Genomic DNA, 21724 nt, shown 5'->3' on the forward strand with positions numbered 1-21724 from the left:
TTCACTTCCAATCGATGAAATGTCATGAAATTCTCACTGGACAATCGATAAAGATAGCAGAATCTAGCACATCGACATATAGATGGCGCCACCATGGGGCGCTAGATTCAAAAAGTCCTGTTTACTTTGGAATGCACCTTATATATACATATACTTATAAGTATGTATATTTATATTTGTAATAACGAAGATATGTACATATATGCATTCAAATGTAATTCAAAGTGTATTGCAGCAATTATCTTCTTTATTTATAAACCAATTTTTAAATTGCCGCTATGCCAACACAAATTTATCAGTTTGTACGTAAATAAGTAAATTATTTTGTCCGTGAAATAACAGAATTCTCAATTTAAGAGTAAAAGAGAGCGAAGTCATTGTAACTGCAAAAATGTAAATTAATATCTTATCTCAAAGTTAAAAAGAACGAAAGAATGTGTATATACATATTTATATGAGAAAAAAATTAAGTTTTACTGTTTTTTAAAAACAAAAAAACTATATTTACCGAAATTATTTAAAAAATAAATCTTTCGTCATAACAAAAAAAATTTTGGAGGACTTCGGAACTTTGTTTATTAAACATTTTTTTTATAAATAAAATTGTGATATATTACTAAGACTGTCAGTTGCCAGTTCGTTATTTGTGGCTTTTTATACTTCCCAAATGTAGAGAAAGTTTTTCTTTGCAGCAATTTTATTTTCAAATACAATGTAATATGTCTAGCAATAAATATTTGCCGGGATTTTTTATAGCAATATTACGAAGTGTTCTTTGTAGCGACATTTAGCATAAGTTCTTCGACGAAAAACAGTAAAAAAAAAAAACGGCACAGTGGTGTGTGTGCCTTTACCTTACGACTTTGGCTCGGCGAAAGCAAAAACCTTTGTGCATCTGAAACAATTAAATTGTTTAAAAGTTATTAATTAATTTAAAAGTAATTTTCCCAGAAGGAAACATCAGAAACCCTATAAAATATATTTATATAAGACGATTTAGCCATGTCCGTCTGTGTGTCAATCTGTCCCTCGCGAACTAGTACCTCAGTTTTTGAGATATCGACCTGAAATTTTCCACACGTCCTTTTTTGCAAAGAAGTTCCTCATTTGTCGGAATTTATAGCATATAGCTATACAAACTGAACAAACAAAATAAATTTCTTGCATAAAAACTATTTTATCTTCAATCCGTGCCCAAACAAATTTTTCAGATAGAACCAGAATAGCATATAGCTGTCACACAAGCCAAACTATCAAAATCAATCCCTTGTATGGAAAACTTTTTTTTAAATGATTTTACAGTTTCGGCGCAAACGCAGTCAACATTTTTTCTTAGTTTTGACTTATTACAGAAATCTCAATTTTTTATATAAATTAAATATGATAGGTTTATAACAAAATTTTGTTAAGAGAAATGATATAAAGCTGGCAACATTTTTGTAGTATATGTTGCAAAGCTAGTCGAGGAAGTTGCCAATAAGTACTACAGATTGATATTTCAAGTTAGAAAATTTTACTGCTGGGTTGCTAGTTGTGTTATTCTTATCAAATAAATTGTTTTCTTTGCCTTATCAAATGAGAGTAGTAAAATTTGGAAACGAAGTGGTAAACTATGCAACCTGTAGAGCGCCGTTTTGTATTATTTTTTAATTAATTGGTATATTCGCCTAAAATTGATAGGAGAAACCTAATTTTACGAATACATGTATGTATGTGTGTATATTACGTCTATTTATAGCAAAGTATACACAATTTCTTTAATAATTAGACGCTGTGCACTGAGCTAGGCTTTAAAAGTATACCTCTACATATATTATACATTATTTGTATAACACAATGTATGTACATATGTACGTTTGTATGATTGACCGTATATTATTTGTGTATTTCCATATACAAATTTACACATTTAGCTGCGCGGTGTTTCCAGCTCATCTGTAATCACTTTTGTTCTAATCTTCACATTATCTTCAAAGTTAGTTAACAACTTCAGACGATTTCATTGCAAATTACGTAATTGTTTGTATACTCAAACGTGTTTTTGTGTGGAGAAATTATTTTTTCACTTCGTTGAAGCTGATATTCGCCTTTTTTCATTAATTCTTGAACTTGAAACATTAAAATTATATGTTTTTTCTGTAGCACAACATTTGGGCGGCAAAACGCGTACACACGAGCTTCTTTCACATAAGGAAATTTTTGTTGTTAAATCTATACAAAAAAGTGCTCAATTTGACTATAATCATTGCATATTTTGAATATTCACTCACAAACCGTAACTTATGGTGCAATTTAAAGCAGCCACAGCACGTTACAACTACAAATTCGCGCTAGATGCGATGCGATATAAGCGATGTGCGCGCTTATCTAGGAACGCTAGCACTGCCCTCAGTTGTCAGTCGTTAGCCGCAAACAAAACCACCAAACGCTGCCACTCACAAGTCGAAGCGCAAAAGCGACGCACTAATACCAACAAACTCCACGTCGAAATTGGTCTCCCCACGCCCGTGTGATATCTTCCCATCACAGTGCACGGTTTGTGTGTGCGCTTGGAGGGCAGCATGACGCTTGTTAAGCGATGTCGGAAAGCGTTTGCGTCCGCGTTCGCTCTTGCATTTACCGCTTTCGTAGCGTCAACGACAACTCTTTGCATGTAGGCATATACCTATTTAAAAGTATGTATGACTTGGTACTTTCGTTGAGTGACTGAATAAATGAACTCGAGCGCCAAGCAAATTTCGGAGAGAAGTCTATGAACAGCAAGCGCCGTTAGAAAAGCGCACAGCGAGAATACACTCACAAGCATTATGTATTATATCGAGACGGCAAACGAAACAAAAACCAAAACACTTTCCCACTGATGTTGGCATCAGCCCACAGACTTTCCACTATAATGTACTTATGTGTGAGTAGATGTCGGACAAAGGCAATGTTGACGACCGGCAACTTTATCAACAAACTATTGCTCTGCCTTCGACCAAAATGTAACACCGCAATAACAACAAACACATGAATGGCAATAACCCTATCAATGAATGTAGCTTTGCGTGGCAATAAAGTCGCAGCTGTGAGCACGACCACGCACTTGAGTAGTTCAAGACCCTTTCTTCATTTGACACCACTTACGGTTGGAGAGTAGGAAAATAAGTGCATCAAAGGCGATTATATATGTATGTATATGTATATATGTATGTATATGTATATATGTATGTATATTGTAACAAAACCTGGGCATAGTAGTTGCACTTTTGCTGCTAAGTTCGCTGTCAAGATCGACAGTGGGTGCACTGTAACTAAAAACAAGCACCGCGAAGTTTAGCGCACCCCCGTGCCAGGGTTGTTCTAAAACTACGTGCGTAACACCAAATGAAAAGTTATTAATTTTCTTACGAGTTCTTTGTTTTTGTTTATAAAAGTCTTATTTAGTGTGTTGCAATAAAAAATAATCAGCTGATACGAATTTAGCGAGTATACATATGTATGCTGTCAGATGAAACGATTTCCCAATATATCAATTATAAGACACTGAACTATGAGTAATACATTGATGAAATATTACTAATTTGCCATGTTACCGAAATGTATGTTATTTATTTATATTTCAAATTTATTTTTAATTTTTTTTTTTTTTATGAAATTTATAACTAAATAAATTATAAAAAACGTAGAAATTTATCAATAGTTATTAAAAGCGTAATAAAAAGTAAAGTTATATATATTTATAACAGGATAACGAGAAGAATTTATTCCGCATGTCTGCCAATCCCGCATATAACGTTTAAGTTGAAAAATAGTATATAAATTCACTAACGCTTTAAATAAATCAGTCAACAACATTAAATTTTATAGTAAAGATTGTACGTAATGGTTGCATAAAACTTGGTAAAAATGTGAGAATGCCTAGTTTTAGGTAAAATCATATATTAACCTCAGGTACGCTCCTACTTCCCATATATCACATTTTTAAAATGTCATTTGAATTTTTTACTGGTTACTCTCGAACCTGGCCCTTTCTTCTTTCTGAAGCTATTTAAAAGCTGAAATACAGTTGAAGTTCCATAACTCAAACTTCTATAACTCGGAAGTTCTTTAAAACACGAACTCTTGAATTGGCAATGGCGTTTAAAAAAGTCAAACTTCCTTAACTCGAAGTTCTTCATAAGTCGAATTTTTAAATTGACATGCTTTTCTCTAAGTCGCATTTTTCAAGAAAATCGCAGTTTGGAAACAGCTGCTGACGTAAAAGTCGCCGCGAATGTCTATCCCTTCAAATGTTACTATTAAGGATTATATTGCGGTGGACAATGAGATTAGCTCAGCCGGACAGATGACATAGTAGAACCGAATATTTCAGGCTCAACGAATATGATTTCTAGCGCCATAAAAATTATGAGGATGTATCACGTTCCTTTGACATTTTAAATTGAAATTTAAATACACCTACACCTACAAACCACTGAACACTGAAACAAACAAACAAAAAATTTACATACATACTTACATATGTACATATGTACATATGTACGTAGATATGTTCAGCATAAAATTACAGAATACATGTTTCATGTACATACATAAGCAGAAAGCTTTACGCGAAGTAAATAAATAAAACTGTGTATAAATCTATATTTTACAGCATTTTGAAAACTTCTATATTTTAAAAAAACTTTTATAACTCGAAGTCTCCCTAATTCGAAGTTTTTTGTGAGTTGTAGTAATTCGAATTAGGGAAGTTCAACTGTTTTATATTCTTACGTATGTCCATACATATGTACATACATACATACTATATGCCTACATATCGAGTAAGCATTTCTACATCATATCTCAAAAGCATACTAAAGCAGATATGAATGTTAAAATGCTTTGCTTTTGACTTTATACCTATGCATCTACCTACACAGAGAATGTAAATAATTGCATATACATATGTATATAAGTATGTACATACAATATGTATCAAGTATGTACGTATGTTGCAGAAGGCATATTATTCAGTTTCTTGGTGATAACACACTTATTAGTCATTTCAACGGAATTTCGAAGCACAATGCTTCATGCTTCAGTTAGTGACTAACGTTCCCTCTTCCGTTATGGCCGTAATGACAACGTAAAAATCTGTTGTTCTTATTTGTTCACATTTGAGCAATGTTGCCACTTCTGTAGACATTTCGCAATGTAAAATTAATTTAAGCAACAGTTGAATACAGGTGGACTATTTTTATTAGTGGATATGACAAATTATAACTGAAAAGTTAGATCTGTACAAAATCATTTACATATGTACATATGTATAGTATATAAATTTAGTGATGCAAAGTATTAATCAAATTAAAATCAAAGAGAACAGCTGATTTCTACGTTGTCAATACGGACATCACTTTTGACAAATTTCGTTTGATACGCGTGGTAAGTTCGGAATGGCGGCATGTCGATGACTAATTCCAACATAAACGTAAATAGCGATGACTGCAAATCTTGACTCCTGGAATGTGAAATGAGTTGCAAGTAAAGATGTGTGAAAATAAATTAACTTTCACAACAAAGGTCGGTAAAGAGTTTTATAACGGTAAGGTAACAGTAGGGAGAAAAAATTGTTTGATGGAATCGACATTTTTTGATAAAGATGGATAAAAATATTAGTCATAATAATTCTTTGAAAACGTTTCATTTACACATACATACTTATGTACATATATTTCTATTTTTGGCATATGTTTAATGCATGCATATACAGTAATAATAAACTAAATATGTACATATACATATGTACATATGTATATGTTTAAGAATGTACAATGTTGTTTAATTGGGGCTCCCGCAAAGATTTGAAGTCATCTGAATAGTTAGTTTATGTAGAACACAACATCCGCTAAATAAGTAACTAGTTTCCAAAAACTATTTTACATCATTCAAACGAGTAGAGCACCCTATATTGCCAATGACAGATTCATTAAAGTTTGCTGGGAGTTATTGTTTTATTTTTCGCTGATGATGCAAAGTAGCGGAAGTCAATGTTTACGTGTCGACAATCGCACGCAATATAGCCAGCACAGAATTGCTACATTCACATATACCATATATGTATGTACATATACTGTGGTCTAATCTAAGCACGAAAATTAAGGGTTTTTATAAGATATAAATAAAAGAAATCAAAGACATTTCAATACCTCTATATGTACTTATACCGGCTTCAAGAGAAGATGCCCCACCCATATAAGAATTTTGACTTACCCAAGTCTTCCATTGTACTGGTTTTAGCTTTTACTGATGTCGATCTATTGGAATGCAAAAACTCGTCACAATACGAATTGGCACGGCTTAAACTGTCGCTCTTCTTTTTAACTTTACTTCAATGAAGGTTACTGCTTTGCACACAAAAAACAATATATATGCAGCACAACACAAAAATCGTATTACGAATGATATTTCACTATAGATATATGTATGTATATAAATATGTATAATTAATCACAGCTTAAACTTAGAAAAAAATTATCCTCAATAAGTTGGCAATAACTTCGCTGAGCCAGAAAAACCGAGTTTATTCACTTTTAAACAATACTCTGCAAACTCCAATTGCCCCAATTGACGGCCAAATGGATTCGCAACGGAATGAGACAAGTTTTACCTATAGCGATGGACCAAGCTATCGATAAGTTATAACGATTAACTTCTCTCCATTTTAATTTACACAAACTTTAAATGAACATATTGTTTATAAATGCTTCAATAATTTTTGATTTTCGTAATTTTTTATTTAATATAAATTTAACTTCAGCAAAATGTCAAATAAAAACCATGATAGATATATTCTTATAAATCCCTTGATTGACGTAAACGTGCATTAAACAATTCGATGCCAAAATAAAAGGCGACATCTGCGCACCAATAGCAAGTTTACATAATGTGGACAGGGTTGTTCATTCTTAACTAATAAATCAGCTGATGCATCTATGGGAAGCATAATAGCCCTGACAGACGAGCAAAATTAATGCGCCTTAAGCAACGCTAATGCGCATTGCAATTTTATGGTGACAGACGGCAGACTTGTACATTTAGACAGCTGATAGTGAAATTTGTTTACTTATTTAAAAAAAAGAGTTAAATAAAAATGAATAAGATAAATTATTAGAAATTTTCGTATTTTTGGAAAATCAATATAAATTTTACGAAAAAATCGTTTATTATTAACTACGTTAAAAGATAATTATCATTATAATAGGGTGACAGACAGACGGCAGCGCTAATATGCATTAGCGGGCTTAATTTACATTTGCTTGCATATTTGACCCATGTTAATGCAAGTTTGTAATGCACAAGAATATAATATCATCGGCCTCAACACCCGCGCCGTTAGTTCTGCTTTCTCTAGGCTGGACAAGGAAGCACAGAAAATGGGTCTGGTAGTGAACGAGAGCAAAACGAAATATCTCCTGTCATCAAACAAACAGTCGTCGCACTCGCGACTTGGCTCTCACGTCACTGTTGACAGTCATAACTTTGAAGTTGTAGATAATTTCGTCTATTTAGGAACCAGCATTAACACCACTAATAATGTCAGCCTGGAAATCCAACGCAGGATTGCTCTTGCCAACAGGTGCTACTTCGGACTGAGTAGGCAATTGAAAAGTAAAGTCCTCTCTCGACGAACAAAAGCAAAACTCTATAAGTCGCTCATAATTCCCGTCCTGCTATATGGTGCAGAGGCTTGGGCGATGACAGCAACCGATGAGTCGACGTTACGAGTTTTCGTGAGAAAAATTCTGCGAAAGATTTATGGTCCTTTGCGCATTGGCCACGGCGAATATCGCATCCGATGGAACGATGAGCTGTACGAGATATATGACGACATTGACATAGTTCAGCGAATTAAAAGACAGTGGCTACGCTGGCTAGGTCATGTTGTCCGGATGGATGAAAACACTCCAGCTCTGAAAGTATTCGAAGCAGTACCCGCCGGGGGAAGCAGAGGAAGAGGAAGACCTCCACTCCGTTGGAAGGACCAAGTGGAGAAGGACCTGGCTTCGCTTGGAATATCCAATTGGCGCCACGCAGCGAAAAGAAGAAACGACTGGCGCGCTGTTGTTAACTCGGCTATAATCGCGTAAGCGGTGTCTACGCCAATTAAGAAGAAGAAGAATGCACAAAAATTTCGAGCATTTAGCTGAATTTACCAAATTTGAGACTGCCCAAAAATGGCTAGTTTCTGCTATTGTTTGACAGATGTCGCTTGAAATCTGCCGCCTTGTTTGTGTTTCCAGCTTCAGAGGTAAACAGTTTTTATATTGCTAATTAAATTATGTGCAAGTATATTAACAAAAAACAAATTTTAATATTTTTAGATGGCAGAAAATAAACAACGCACAGTTTGCTATCCATTTTTCCAATATTCTTTACTTTTTCACACACTTTTATTTCACTTTTTTTTTAAATAAATAAACAAATTTCACTATCAGCTGTCTAAATGTACAAGTCTGCCGTCTGTCACCATAAAATTTCAATGCTCATTAGCGTTGCTAAAGGCGCATTAATTTTGCTCGTCATGCATGCTCATGCAGTTATCGCTGTCGCTTTTAGACAACAATGAACAGTTGTAGTGCTGTGGCTAATATGTGAAATGTAAAATTATTCTAAGCTCTAACAAATCTAACGTTATTTTACCAACAGAAACATTAAATATATCATTTATAACAACAATTAACACCTAATTATTTATATTTTGCCCACAATTTATTTACATTTCATTCAAGAGAAAAGTTTCAGTACGGCGGCAACGAAGTTGTATACATTAGTTGTTTGATGTCACTGCTGGGTAAAAAAGTGTTCAAGAAGCTGGCTTCAAGATGACATTTGCAGGCAGGACAATTTCGCTGTCGTGCACTCATGTCGGGCAGTCTTTGTGTTCAAAGCATTATTTATAACTCTTGTGACTCGAAGTAAAGCAAATAAAAACATCTTTAGATACGATGTATTAAAATTTGGTATATTATGAGTACTTTATTTTTATTCAGTGCTGATCTGTTATACACACTTAACATAATTTCAAACAAATACAATTATATAACAAATACATACTTAATTATAAAGGCAATAAAATACACAAAACTACTGTTCAGTAATACAAAAAATCTATGTAACGTACTAGTAGGTACATGTAATACTAAATTATGAAGCTATTGGACTACCAAGTATCTATTTCAGCAATTTATGTTACAAATTTGTAAATCAAATTAGGGTTTGTATAATATACACCTACCGAAATATATTTTTACACGTTTTGGATTAGGTTATGCCAATTTATTTTCTAGTAAATTTTTTAAACATAAATATAAAAATATGAATTTTTGAAGAACTTCATAAGTCATGTACATATGTATGTATATAGAAAAACTTTATTTCTAATAAATATTCTAAATAAGGAGATATATGTATATAATATTTGGATTGTTGTATAACCAAGTGTAAAATATAGATGTAAAAACTCTTTATTCATTTCTTTATTTGAATGCTTTCAGTTTTCATATTTACTTATTAGTGGAAAATTCATTAAAAACTTGTTACTTTTCAAATTGGTATAACAAACAAAATCCCATTAAGTTTTAAATTAAGCAAATCTATCATAAAGGAGCAAACAAATTGGTTTATGTAAAAATACCACTGCCATAAACATTGCTAATAGTTGCTATTAGTTTACGTCAATTTCGGTTTAGATATTTTCGTATTAATTCATCTTATGCTTCTTTTTAATATAAAACTCTTATAAAATTTTGTATACATTTTTCCAGTTTAAACAATTAATTGAGTTTGGCATTTTCTTTAAATGCTTTATGCCGCCGAAATGGGCTGGGCAAGTAGTGTAGTTATGTAAAAGCCTTCTCAAGATTTATATAAAGAAATCTAATAGTACAGATATTATGAAATCTTATACATACATAGATGAAAATATATAAATACAAAAATTTAAGTGAAATGCATACCGTATTGTTGCTAATGTCTTTTTTGGTGCTAAACTACAAAATGACTTTCGTCAAAAAATGATTGCCAGTACATACATATATTTAGATACCATATACAATAGGTATATAAAATGTGCTTAAAGGTGTAAATTCATATTATATTGTTCATATTCGCTCTTGGTCATTCAAAAATGTTGAGCATAAACTTCACGACGTTGTTCATTAACTTATAACACTGATATGAATAAGTGATATGGGGAGCTTGAAGTCTGCATAATAATGCTGCTCTCATATACTTACATGTGTATATATTGTATAAGTATGTAAGTAACAATTTAAAATGTGATTTGTGTGCTCAGTTATATGTAGCCGACATAAGTAATTTTACTTATTTATAAGCACTTTTCTAATTATTACTTTGTTCGCCTTAAAAACTGTTGATATTCAATTGAAATAAATTCTTATAACACATATTAGGATGAGTATTGGCTGTATGAATTTCATATTTAAAAAGCATTCAACTATTAACTCCTAATATGTGTATCATGCTGTTTTTTAAACCGTCTGGTAACTGCGTCGGAACGAACGAAACAGACAGAAGGCGAAAAGTATGGTCAATAGCTGGAAATATAAAAGAAAACACTTTTTTGATATATGTTTTTAAGATAGTTTGCTATTACATACCTGTATACCAGCTACGCCGAGTACCACGCCCGCTAAAGTTAATGTTTTGGAGTCGAGCAGGGAGAGCAGCTTATTTAGACAGCCTTCCGAATGGGCGTGAACAACCGTACAGTCTTGAGCTTCATTCAAATTGATGACCGTGCAGCATGCAGGTGGCAGAGAGCTATTGTGAAATATCGGTTCCCAATCCTTAGGCCCAAAGGTTCCACAGCAATCCATCTAACGAAAAAAACAAAGTAATTTTTCAATAACGAGAATTAATTAATAGTCGAGTTTATTTTAAATCTGCCATAATAGCAAAATTGGAATGAGATCCTGCGACTGGGTAGGCGTTTCTAAAATTATTATGTAATATATAAAAATTCATATTGTGAACAGTACCACTCGAAAATATTTTTACCCAAAAATTCGCTGCCGTGATTGTATTTAAGGGGGTAGTAAGGTATTTTTTTTTTTGCATTTTTTTATTTTATATTAATGTACAATATCTTAAGATTATTCTGTGAAAATTTGAGAGCAATTAAAGCAAAATTGACGGAGATATACACTTCTCCGCCCTCTGATTTGATTGTGAGCGGCTGCGACCGTAACGACCAGCTACCTGATATTTAATTTTAAATAAACGTTTTAATGCATTTTTTTCTGATCCCGAATATCTTAATTAAAAACTAGTAAGGAAGGGCTAGGTTGGAGTGTAACCATACATTTTATACTTAACTTTATACCTATTAAAAATGTTGAGAAACATTTCAGCATTCATTATTCGACGAAGCTATAATGATTTATAATCAAATTTTGATCATATTAACTTATATTATTGGTCATAGACTCAATATTATTATTTCCCATATTTTCGGAATTAAACTATAGTATATCCAATATTATACGTTCAGTGAACTTTTTTAGAAATCTTAAATATTGATCGATATACATACTTATATGGTATAAAGTCAAACGGAAGTTGAAAAAAGTTTTCACCCGTCCATTATAGTCACAAATATTCATCGAAAAACATGCTCACTCAATTTTATTAAGATATCACAAATTGGCTGATTAATGCGATATAAAGTTGACCGTACATAAATGGGGGCAATGCAAAAACGAGTGTTTAAAATGAATTTTTAGATTCAGAAGCTGTAATTTATAATTATACTTCAATAGAAATTAACTATGAAAAAAAATTATTCCATTAGATTCCGTTGAGCTACCGCGAACCAGACAATTTGTTAGCTGCGATCATTTGACGTTTTGTTGTTAAAGAAAAACTGTTTCAAAACACCAAAAAATTAATAATAATTTAAAAAAGCAGGAACTATAAAATATTCACAATTTTCTTGACAAATTTTATGAAATCTTGTTCGTTTATCACATATGTATATTTCGAGCGAAATATTACCAACATAGTGTTCGTCTCCGGTCATTGGAACATACTGGTTATTGGAATTGCTTATGTATGAAAATAACTATTAAAACGTTGCGTTCATGAAATGTATCCAGTTAGGGAGACATCCTGTCACTATATATTTGTACATTAAAGCTATTAGAGGGCGATACAACACGATTGCCTGTCCCAAATTACGGTTTTATTTCTTTATTTAGTACTTAGTTATGACACGATATCTCATTTTTACACAAGTTACAACTTGAACAGACAGACGGAACGACAGACAGTCACACGGTTTTTAACTCGTCTCATCAACATGATCATTTATATATTTTTAACCTTATATCTAACTCGATTAGTTTTGGGTGATACAAGCAACCGGGAACAAAACTGTTATACTCTGTAGCAACAATAGCAAAATTCGCAATTCTTTTTATGAGCGGATAAAAAGGAGTCGTTGATTCTTCCCAAGGGTTTCAAACGTTTTGTGCAAAATTTCTTTGCCAAGTAAGAAACATGTATTTTGTATTTGTCAAAGTTTAAGTTTTGTCTAACACCTGTCTGATAATATTGCGTTATATCAGAGGAAGTGGCTCGAAACTGTAGAGGAATTTTATTGAAAATAGGAGCAAAGTTTTGATAACTATTTATTAAAAAAAAATACGTGTGCGAACGTACTACGGTTCCATACATAAAATTCGCAAATACATACCTCACTTTGCAAAAGCGACCAAGCATCACGATTTTCTTTGCGTTCGTTGTATTCTTTCATTGTGGAATTGAACTGTTCCTCCATTATATCACTCAGAGATGCATGTTTAACATAACCAGCTATCCCTAAACCGATTTCGAACAAGAATATAATAACCGCCAAAAGAGCGAATGACAGTATCATGCAACTATTCTCTTTCAAGGCGCCGCAACAGCCGAGAAAACAGATGAATGCTATGGTTGCGCCGACGATAATCAAAATAATGGGCACAGTCCATATGTGGTCACTAACGAAATTTGAATAATGCGCATAGTTCAACTGCACCATGGCACCCACAATTAGAATGAGCAGTCCGGTTAGCTGAATATCGAATAAGAATAAACAAATTATTAAATAAGTAATTAGGAACAACGGTGAAATAAGAAACTAATCAGATGAGATACTCACAGCAAAAAGTAAATTACAGAAAAATGTAATAAACTTCACACAAGTTAAGCCGCCAGAACCCATTTTACTTTATTTCCTTCTTCCAGACTTTCAATATCTGTAAAATTAAAAAAAAAATTTGAAATTCGAATTAATGAAAGAGTCATTTCATTTAAAAGTATTTAAAAACATTAACTACTTTTAGATATGTATGCGTACGTAAGCGACAGTTAAATTTGGATATTTGTTACCGAAATATTCCGTTATATTTGGCGCGAACGACCGTTTCCGCACGAGTTTTATTTACATCTGCTTCGTTTGGCAGTTAATCAAACATCTAATTGTTTGACGATTGAGTATGTGCGAGCGGCACGTCTGTAAATTGCACTTTTAACGAGACAAATGTGCTCGTCCGTCACCTGCAAGCGGGTATGTTTCTATATTCTTTGCCATATGCCACTTACATATACATATATATTTGTATGGGCGACTAAAAACGGTGTATGTGGTGACCAAATGTGGCGGTGGTCAATACAGTGGAAACACAATGAACCAAATCGAAAAATAAATCAATACTGCCATGCAAATACGCAAGTATAAGCCGTGGCAACAATGGACATTACCAACCCTGAACCCTACGACCCCATTCCACTGTAAACTTCAGCCGCTGCCGTTGCACGAACGCACCCCACAGCCCCAATGAAAGAGTGAAAGTGTCGCAAGATCTTCATTTTTACCCATGGCGAACTTTAACGGTGCTTTAGATTCGTAAAATAATCAGTCTATGGTAAATTAAAAGTTATGTACATACATGTTAATATCAGGGTGTCCGTTATTTAAAAAAAAAATGTATATACATGTATATACTATGAGGAAAAGAAAGAAACTTTTTTGGGCTCCAAGGTCGTGCGATTTAGCACCTCTGGACTATTTTTTGTGGGGTTATGTGAAGGCGTCTATGCAGATAAGTCTGGGACGATTGACGCTTTGGAATATAATATTCGGCGTGTTATTGCTGACATACGGGTCCAATTGCTGCCAAAAGTAAAAGAAAATTGGACTCGGTTGAAATTTGTTCGAGCCAACTGCGGCGGTCACTCGCCCGAAATAATTTTTAAAACATAATGGCAAACCCTTATTGAACTAAATTTTTAACTACAACAATAATATAAGTATATGCGTTTTATTTCTTTATTTTATATTATTTATGTAGCATGGAATTTTTTAAAACTTTGAAAAATATACATATATTCACATAAAAAAAATGATGGTCTACAAAACAGGTCTGATTAAATTTTTTTCCATAAAAACAATCCTTTTAAAGTCATACGCCATTAAAGGTTTACTTCAATGACTTGAGCATTCATAACAATGATTTATACATTCTGTGTTGCTCATACGTTTTCGTCATGGTACTATATTTTTTTGTGGGAAATGCAGACACCACCAAGTTTGATTAGTAAATTTCCCTTCTAAATCCATATTTGTAGTATTACTTTAAAACTAAAATTTGTGTCGATGGATTCAGCACCGCCAAACCAAAGGACTGCAAATATAAAGAGTTCTGTCCAGGTGACATAAATATGAAGACTCTTATGTTTATTGGAAAGGTGTTATGATTTTCCATAACAAGGATTTATGTTATGTTGCCACAATATTCAAAACGAGATGTTTAGTATATATGGGGACCATAAGGAATTCTTATCTCAACAGTATTATGACAATAAGTTCTAATTACAGCACCTTATTAGTTATATCAGATAACTTTAAATCGGTGAAAACAAACGTCTATGTACCCGAAATTTATGAAATTAAAATTTTGTCTTACTCTTGCTTATATACTTACTTACACATAAAGCTCAAAATTGAGTGCTGGGTAAAATAAATTACTTTTTGGTAAAAAATAATATAATAACTCATATTAATATTAAATATATATACATATGTACATATATGTAGTGGTTCCATTCTTCTTTTACTCACATTTGCGCGTCCTTCTATATTACCAGTCGAAGAGTGAGAATTCCAAGTTAGTAAACCTTCTAGTTGAGAATGGACAGCTGCAACGTTTTTCTATTCATATTGAAGTGTTCTAGTTTTATTTTCTTTCGAACAGGCGGTATTTAATTATTCAGTTATCAATGCTATTTTGGATTTACCGTAACATGAAATGAGCGAGACGAGCAGTTAACTTCCGATCTCACCTTCTATTGCAAGCAATTATTGGCAAATTACATGACCCAATTCGAATAAAATCGATATGCACCTGATAAAGTAAAGAACTAATATTTCCCACTTATGCACATATACAATTATGCATTAAGAAATATATGTACGTATAGTAAATAAATGCGGTAAACCACACATAAATATAAGAATGCGAAGATATTATACATTATAACAATAAAAATTTGGCACGATTTCAGCGGACACGCGCTCTTTTTGATAAAAACCTAATTATTTCATAAGAAAATTTCTTAAGCTTGATGGTTGTTTTCTGCAGATATTAGTTTAAGTCCGCTATTCTCATTTACCCGTTCATTTATGGGATTTTCATGCATCATATTTAAATTGAAACCGATTTCGTTCTTTTATATTCTCGGAGTATATGACTATAGTGAATGTTATATTAATATTCACTTTTAAAAAGAAACCATATTAATTGCATTTCTAATAATAAGTTGGTTTCTTCGTGGAAAAAGGTAACAATAACACCCGGCCGCAAGCCGTCGCATTCAACCATAATTCGAATTCGAAATAAACGCCACTCAATAACTCAAGGGAATTGATGAAATAAATGCCTTGTTCAACTCCAGTTGTACTTTTTTATAATTGGGCTTTCGAGTCGTGATGGATATCCCGTCTTATCGACGGTTTTGAGGATTCATTTTCCTTCAAACAGCTGTGCATTCTGCTGATACCGCTTTACCAAGTTTCCAAAGGTGTGATCTAACGCCGTTTCCATTATAGACACGACAATTGCGGTGTATTTTAACGTCACCGCATCGCACGCATTGTTTGAAAATCAAAATCGTTATAATATGAGCACAAATGTTGTGGTACAATTCGAGTCGATACTTTAAAATCAATTTGGCACAATACTGGTTTAAATGAGAGCAATGGGTTGTTTGGTTAGACAAAGCTACAAAATAAGTGTCGTAACCGAATCGGATACCGACTTTTATCTGGCCAAGGATTAACAACTCGGCAATAAAACCCATTTGTAATACACAGACATACTACTATCTGAAAAGGACTCTTTCCAAAGTTCAATTATATATATCAGACATCGACCGATATTTTCGGTAAATAGTCAACTACAGGCACTGGAGTCCACATATTTGGCACCTAGGATCTTAAAAAGTTTTGGTTCAATTTGGAAAATTTTTGGTCATAAGGTGACATAATTCAAGAGGACTTTTGTGGAAAGTTTTATCTTATTAAACTAATTACTTCTTGATTTGTATGCTAGAAAGTGAAAAAATTATCTGAGATTTAAAACTGTGTTATATGGTAAGTAGGCGTGGTTGTAGGCCGATTTCGCTCATTTTCACACTATAATATAGGAGTGTCAAAGAAATGTTATATGTCGAATTTGATTGAGATCGGTTGATACATGTGATTTTACCTAAAGGTGGACGCTGCCACGCCTATTGTCAAATTTTGACCCCGGCTCCTTTAAAACCTCTCATGCCATCTCGAGGGTAAAATTTAATATCTTTGCCGTATTTATTTATTGATTTATCGCGCTTTTAGTAGTTTTTAACAGTGCCGTTATATGGGGATTGGCGAGGTTATCGTCCAATATCATCAATTTTTACCATGTCGGTAGAAATCCTTATAATGTTTTCTTCAGGCGAATTCGATTGTTGTAGCTTTATGGTTTAGGAGATATATGTACCTATACATACATATGTATAGTATATTTACATTTTGCTCCTTGCTACTGAAATATCCTTTGTCAAATTACAGATTTATATCTTAATGTTGTAGTTAGTTATGGCACTTTCAATAACGTTTTGAGGACGTGACTGTATGTAGTTTGATTACGCTCATCTACGAACTTCTCCTCACTTTTTTGCCAAGAAGTACGTGTACCAAGTTTCATCAAGCTATTTTCATTTTTACTCAAGTTATTACTTGTACAGACGGGCGAACTGATGGTCACTCGGATTTCAACACGTCTCATCATCCTGATCATTTATATATACATGTACATACATAACTCCATATCCATCTCTATAATTTTGAGGTGATAAAACAACCGTTAGATGGACAAAGCCATTATAATCTATAGAAAGAGCCCTACAGAAATATAATATAATAAGAGGGTGCTCATCTATTATGCTTACCACCAGTGTATATTGTTGATTTTTTATTTTTATACCCTGAACAGGGTATATTAAAATTGCCACGAAGTTTGTAACACCCAGAAGGAAACGTCGAAGACCATCTAATATATTTACCATCTAATATGTTACATGTGAATGGTAGATAAGTGGATAGGAGTACCACCAAGGGCTCAATTAGCACTGGAGGAGCCATTTTGGTGCACTGCCGTAGGACCTTATAGCCTTGCTATTTCATTTCATTGTAGCGCCGAACCATTGGGTGATCTCAATGAAACTACTTATGTCCGTTATGCTTTTTGAGGACAACCTTTCAAGGGTTGGTGCCTGCTAGGTTCTAAATAAATTATGATAAAGCTGAACATGCGCATAGGAAGTGGAAAACCGTTTCCGTATCCCTTTATCGCTTGCAGCTGCGGGAACTACTGTTATAAGGCAGGCACAATTTTTTTTGTCGGAACCGCCGATATCGGACCACTATAGTCTATAGCCGCGATAAAAATGTAACAATAAAAATCAAATTCTCGTGTGATAAACCTATAATCTTATATAATATCTGAAGAAATTGTTTAGATCGAACAGATATAGGATATAGCAGCCATACAAACTGAACGATGCAAATTAAGTTCTTTTATAAAAACCGGTTTATTTGTAAAAGGTATTTTATATTCGGTACAACCGAACGTTTTTGTAATTTTTTTATTCATGAATGTATGTACTTATATCACATACATATGCATATATGCTAGACGCACACTATGTACTAATACATATGTATGTATGTATTTTTGAGAGTTTACTGTCTTTCACGCATTGTAGTGTACGCTGACCTTCCTTAAATAGCGAGTTCAAATCGAAATTGGACAGCATACTATTAGATAAATGTATGATTTACGCATGAGATAATTAAAAATAAGAATTCTACGTCAGCTCTAATATTATACATGTAAAATTCGTTTACATAAGTATGTGGTCTCTATATATAATAATTTACTATTATTTTTCTTTTTTGTCATGAAATCGACTCCATTCTCATAAACAAATTGGGCACGAATTTACATATAAATGGGGTATGTGCGGATAGGGGAGCTTCTCCAGAGAAGAAATATCCAAAATAATATAAAAATAACTTTTATTTTTTAAAATATTCACGATTAAAAGTTCAAAAATTTGCACTAAGAAAACATGTTATTTCTCTATGTTTCACTAAATTTTTTAACGTTTTTCACTCTGTATATTTAAATATACACTCTAAACATTGAAATAAGTTCACATTTCACTTTTATTTTGGTATATTTTACCTAAATTTATTAATTAAAAAATCACTTAGCACACTCATCGTTGAAAAGGTTAGATTGTTTACAATTATGAGGAAAACAAGCCTTGCCACATCTTAAACAGCAAATATGTAGGATTTTTAACAATTTTTCTTTGTTTGCATTTTCGCGTGATTCTTTTTTCTATATTAACTATAAAAAAATTCTTTCTACATATGTATATGTGTAATATGTGATTTATGTGACTGAAGTACTTTCGCGTAGTACTCCTTTCTGCGTTGGCGGCCTTCGGCCGCGCTTTAAGAAAATAACCCTGGTCGAGCGAATACCCGGGGTGACTGTAGTACTTTCGCGTAGTACTCCTTTCTGCGTTGGCGGCCTTCGGCCGCACTTTAAAAAAATAACCCTGGTCGGGCGAATACCCGGGGTGACTGAAGTACTTTCGCATAGTACTCCTTTCTGCGTTAAAATAAAAAAATATATTGAGTTTCGTTATAAAGTGGTTATATTTTTTGGTTATCTTGCACTGATATTGAAACAAAATTTGAGTTTTCGTTATTAAATGGTTAAATTTTGGTTATTATATCTGTCAGCGCTTTCCATTTATTTTTGATAATACCTTTTTTTGTATATTAGGGTACAATATATATAATATTATTATTACTTATTTGTTTATTACATTAAATAAAGAACATATCCACATGAATGGATAGAGGAATTTTTGGGAAAAAAGGCATTTCAGCGAATTTCCGTATTATCACATGGCAGCGCTCCATTTCGTCGTAATTTTTAGCACACACATGATGTTCACTACGAGTGTAAAATGTAATTTTTAAAATAAAGATTTCTTCGGTAAAAAGACTGTTAAAAGTGTAAAATGTGGATTTATTAAAAGTTTATAGTTTAATTCAATTAATTTGAAATGAAAAATGTGAGTAAAGTGTGTTTAATGTGGTAAAATAGCTTGTTGAAATGTTCGAATTTTGGGAATTTTTGAACTTTAAGTTCGAATATCTCGAATATTTTTTAATCAGGAGGACTTCCTCTTTCCAACCTTCAAATCGCGCCGCCAAAGAAATCGGAATTGTGCCACAAATTGGCAGTCAACATTTTGAATAAATTGCTTTCATTGGTATACATATATTACAAAACGAAAAACTTTATAGTTACAATTAAATTTAAAAACATAAATTGGTAAATGTTAGGTCCCATAACGTAGAAGGCCGCAAAAATATTTTTTTTTTTAATCGGGCCGAAGGCCGCCAATTCAGAAGAGAGTTTACAAGGAAAAAACTATGGACATCCGTGTGTAGGACCGACCAGAAATTTTACAAACCAAACCCTGGCGCGAAAAAAAGAAATTAATTGGGATCATATGCGCATACATACATATGTATGTACATATGGATGTATTTAAGAGAATATACACATATAAAGTAATTTCCTGATTTGGTTTGGATATTGTTTTTCTATTTAAACCAATTCAGGCAAATACTCTAAACATCTTTATTAGCAAAATTTTTTGTTAGAAAAAATACTACAATTTTTTTTTAGATATTTTCATAATTTAACAATATTTCAACATTTCTGTGTATGTATGGTATATATGTGCATATGTATGACTGTGAATGTGAGCATTCGCCTATCAACGATGTTTTTGTTTTGTCTGCTTTATCACATTCCCGCATCTCAAACTTGTAAATATTTGCAAGTATGTATAAAGATTTATTTATGTTTGTATTCGTTCAGTATTACCTGAGTTACCACCAAAGTACTAAAATGTTATGCTGAATAAAAGATTTAATTGTTTTCCACAAAAATCCTATTTTGCTGTTCACTTTTTTGTTTTTCAACAATGGACTTAAAATATTTAAAATCCTTTTCACCACTTTGCTGCTCAAGATGTGACTGAAAAAAACTAACTCCAAATATAAGTGATAAGTTGTTGTGCAAAAGTGAAGTAAAGGTAATAAAGGTAGCTGAAATATGGTTGCCATCTTTATATTTTGTATAATTTAAATTGATGTTAGTTTACATCCTTGAATACTCCTTCTATGAACTTCAGAACAAATTTGTTATAGGGTAGTGTGAGTATCACACTTGAAAAAGCAATTTAACATTACAAATATGGTTGAAATTATAAAAATGAGAAAGCAAATACAATTTGTATCGGACGGCTGATAAAGATCGATAAAAAGACTCAGATTAATTTTGTACTTCCGTAAATGTTAATAGAGTCCAATAATATTAGGCCGGAAATAAACGTATGTGCAGCTTTTATAAATTATTTCATATATAACTAATTCCGGATTTTTTTTTGTTAAATAAGAAATTATTAACGGATTTAAAAATTTGCCGCTTTCAGAATATTTGAATATTTAAAAACATTTATAAATTAAAAAAAATTTAAACTAATTTTCAGAACACTAAAAAACTAGTTCAATATATTTCAATACGCTGAGGGGGGATGAATGTAGTAGTTTTGATGTAAATTTATAACATTTGGCAAGCTTGTACGCAACAACAATGATGGTGGTGAGATTAAGAGAAATACCTATGCAAACAGTGCGCTCTCGTACATATACGGTGCTTCTAGCTTTTGTAAACTGAATACCGGCGCATGAATTTATAAACGAACTCTACTTTTTATAAATAACTTGACGTAAGTTTTTTGTTTATATGAAATTTTAGTTAGTTATTAATTTAAAAAATATCACTTGCCTTGTTCTACCAAATATATGTTATTTTTTGTTGCGAATTCCGACGTGATGATGAAAACAAAATTCTTACCAATCAACACAAAAAACAAGTGCAAAGAATCATTACAAAAACATAAAATGAAAACGTCACACGGAAGCAGAAATGAAATTGACGTTCAAAGAAATGGTTGATAGATACAGGGATGTTACTATGTTTATTGAAATGGCAAT

At 32.6% G+C, this 21724-nt stretch overlaps 3 protein-coding genes and 1 long non-coding RNA gene across 14 annotated transcripts in view; 2 read left to right on the plus strand and 2 right to left on the minus strand.

Moving 5' to 3' along the window:
- The window catches only part of LOC126753446 (leupaxin), a 72316-nt gene extending 65698 nt beyond the window's left edge, over positions 1-6618 (minus strand). The window contains exon 1 of one of the 4 annotated variants that reach the window (XM_050464930.1): positions 6238-6618. In XM_050464930.1, the coding sequence (XP_050320887.1) occupies positions 6238-6250 (13 nt within the window). In that variant the 5' untranslated portion in view covers positions 6251-6618. Of the gene's footprint in view, positions 1-1905; positions 2391-6237 lie in introns of those variants that run through there. The other 3 variants (XM_050464924.1, XM_050464928.1, XM_050464923.1) reach the window with 3 other exon arrangements.
- A 1638-nt stretch (positions 6619-8256) lies between these two features.
- On the plus strand, positions 8257-9390 carry LOC126753499 (uncharacterized). Its single transcript, XR_007666157.1, has 2 exons — positions 8257-8657; positions 8757-9390. It is a non-coding gene; the product is annotated as an uncharacterized LOC126753499 (long non-coding RNA).
- On the minus strand, positions 8969-21601 carry LOC126753472 (CD63 antigen). Of its 6 annotated transcripts, none has more exons than XM_050464987.1 (5): positions 21516-21601; positions 13190-13286; positions 12743-13102; positions 10647-10865; positions 8969-10583 (listed from the first exon to the last, which is right to left on the minus strand). In XM_050464987.1, the coding sequence occupies exons 2-5, from the start codon at positions 13250-13252 to the stop codon at positions 10518-10520; spliced, it is 708 nt and encodes a 235-aa protein (XP_050320944.1). In that variant the 5' UTR covers positions 13253-13286; positions 21516-21601; the 3' UTR covers positions 8969-10517. The 6 variants fall into 6 exon arrangements, with proteins under 6 accessions (XP_050320944.1, XP_050320941.1, XP_050320943.1 ...); XM_050464984.1 differs by lacking the exon at positions 21516-21601 and adding an exon at positions 20550-20711; XM_050464986.1 differs by lacking the exon at positions 21516-21601 and adding an exon at positions 15152-15373.
- LOC126753470 (uncharacterized) overlaps positions 21237-21724 on the plus strand; it is a 118360-nt gene continuing 117872 nt past the window's right edge. For all 3 annotated transcript variants that reach the window (XR_007666139.1, XM_050464977.1, XM_050464976.1), the window contains exon 1: positions 21237-21456. The gene's annotated coding sequence lies outside the window, so the exon portion shown is untranslated. The remainder of the gene's footprint in view (positions 21457-21724) is intronic.

The sequence above is a fragment of the Bactrocera neohumeralis genome, chromosome 3, assembly GCF_024586455.1.
Source record: "Bactrocera neohumeralis isolate Rockhampton chromosome 3, APGP_CSIRO_Bneo_wtdbg2-racon-allhic-juicebox.fasta_v2, whole genome shotgun sequence".
In the NCBI taxonomy this organism is placed as follows: domain Eukaryota; kingdom Metazoa; phylum Arthropoda; class Insecta; order Diptera; family Tephritidae; genus Bactrocera; species Bactrocera neohumeralis.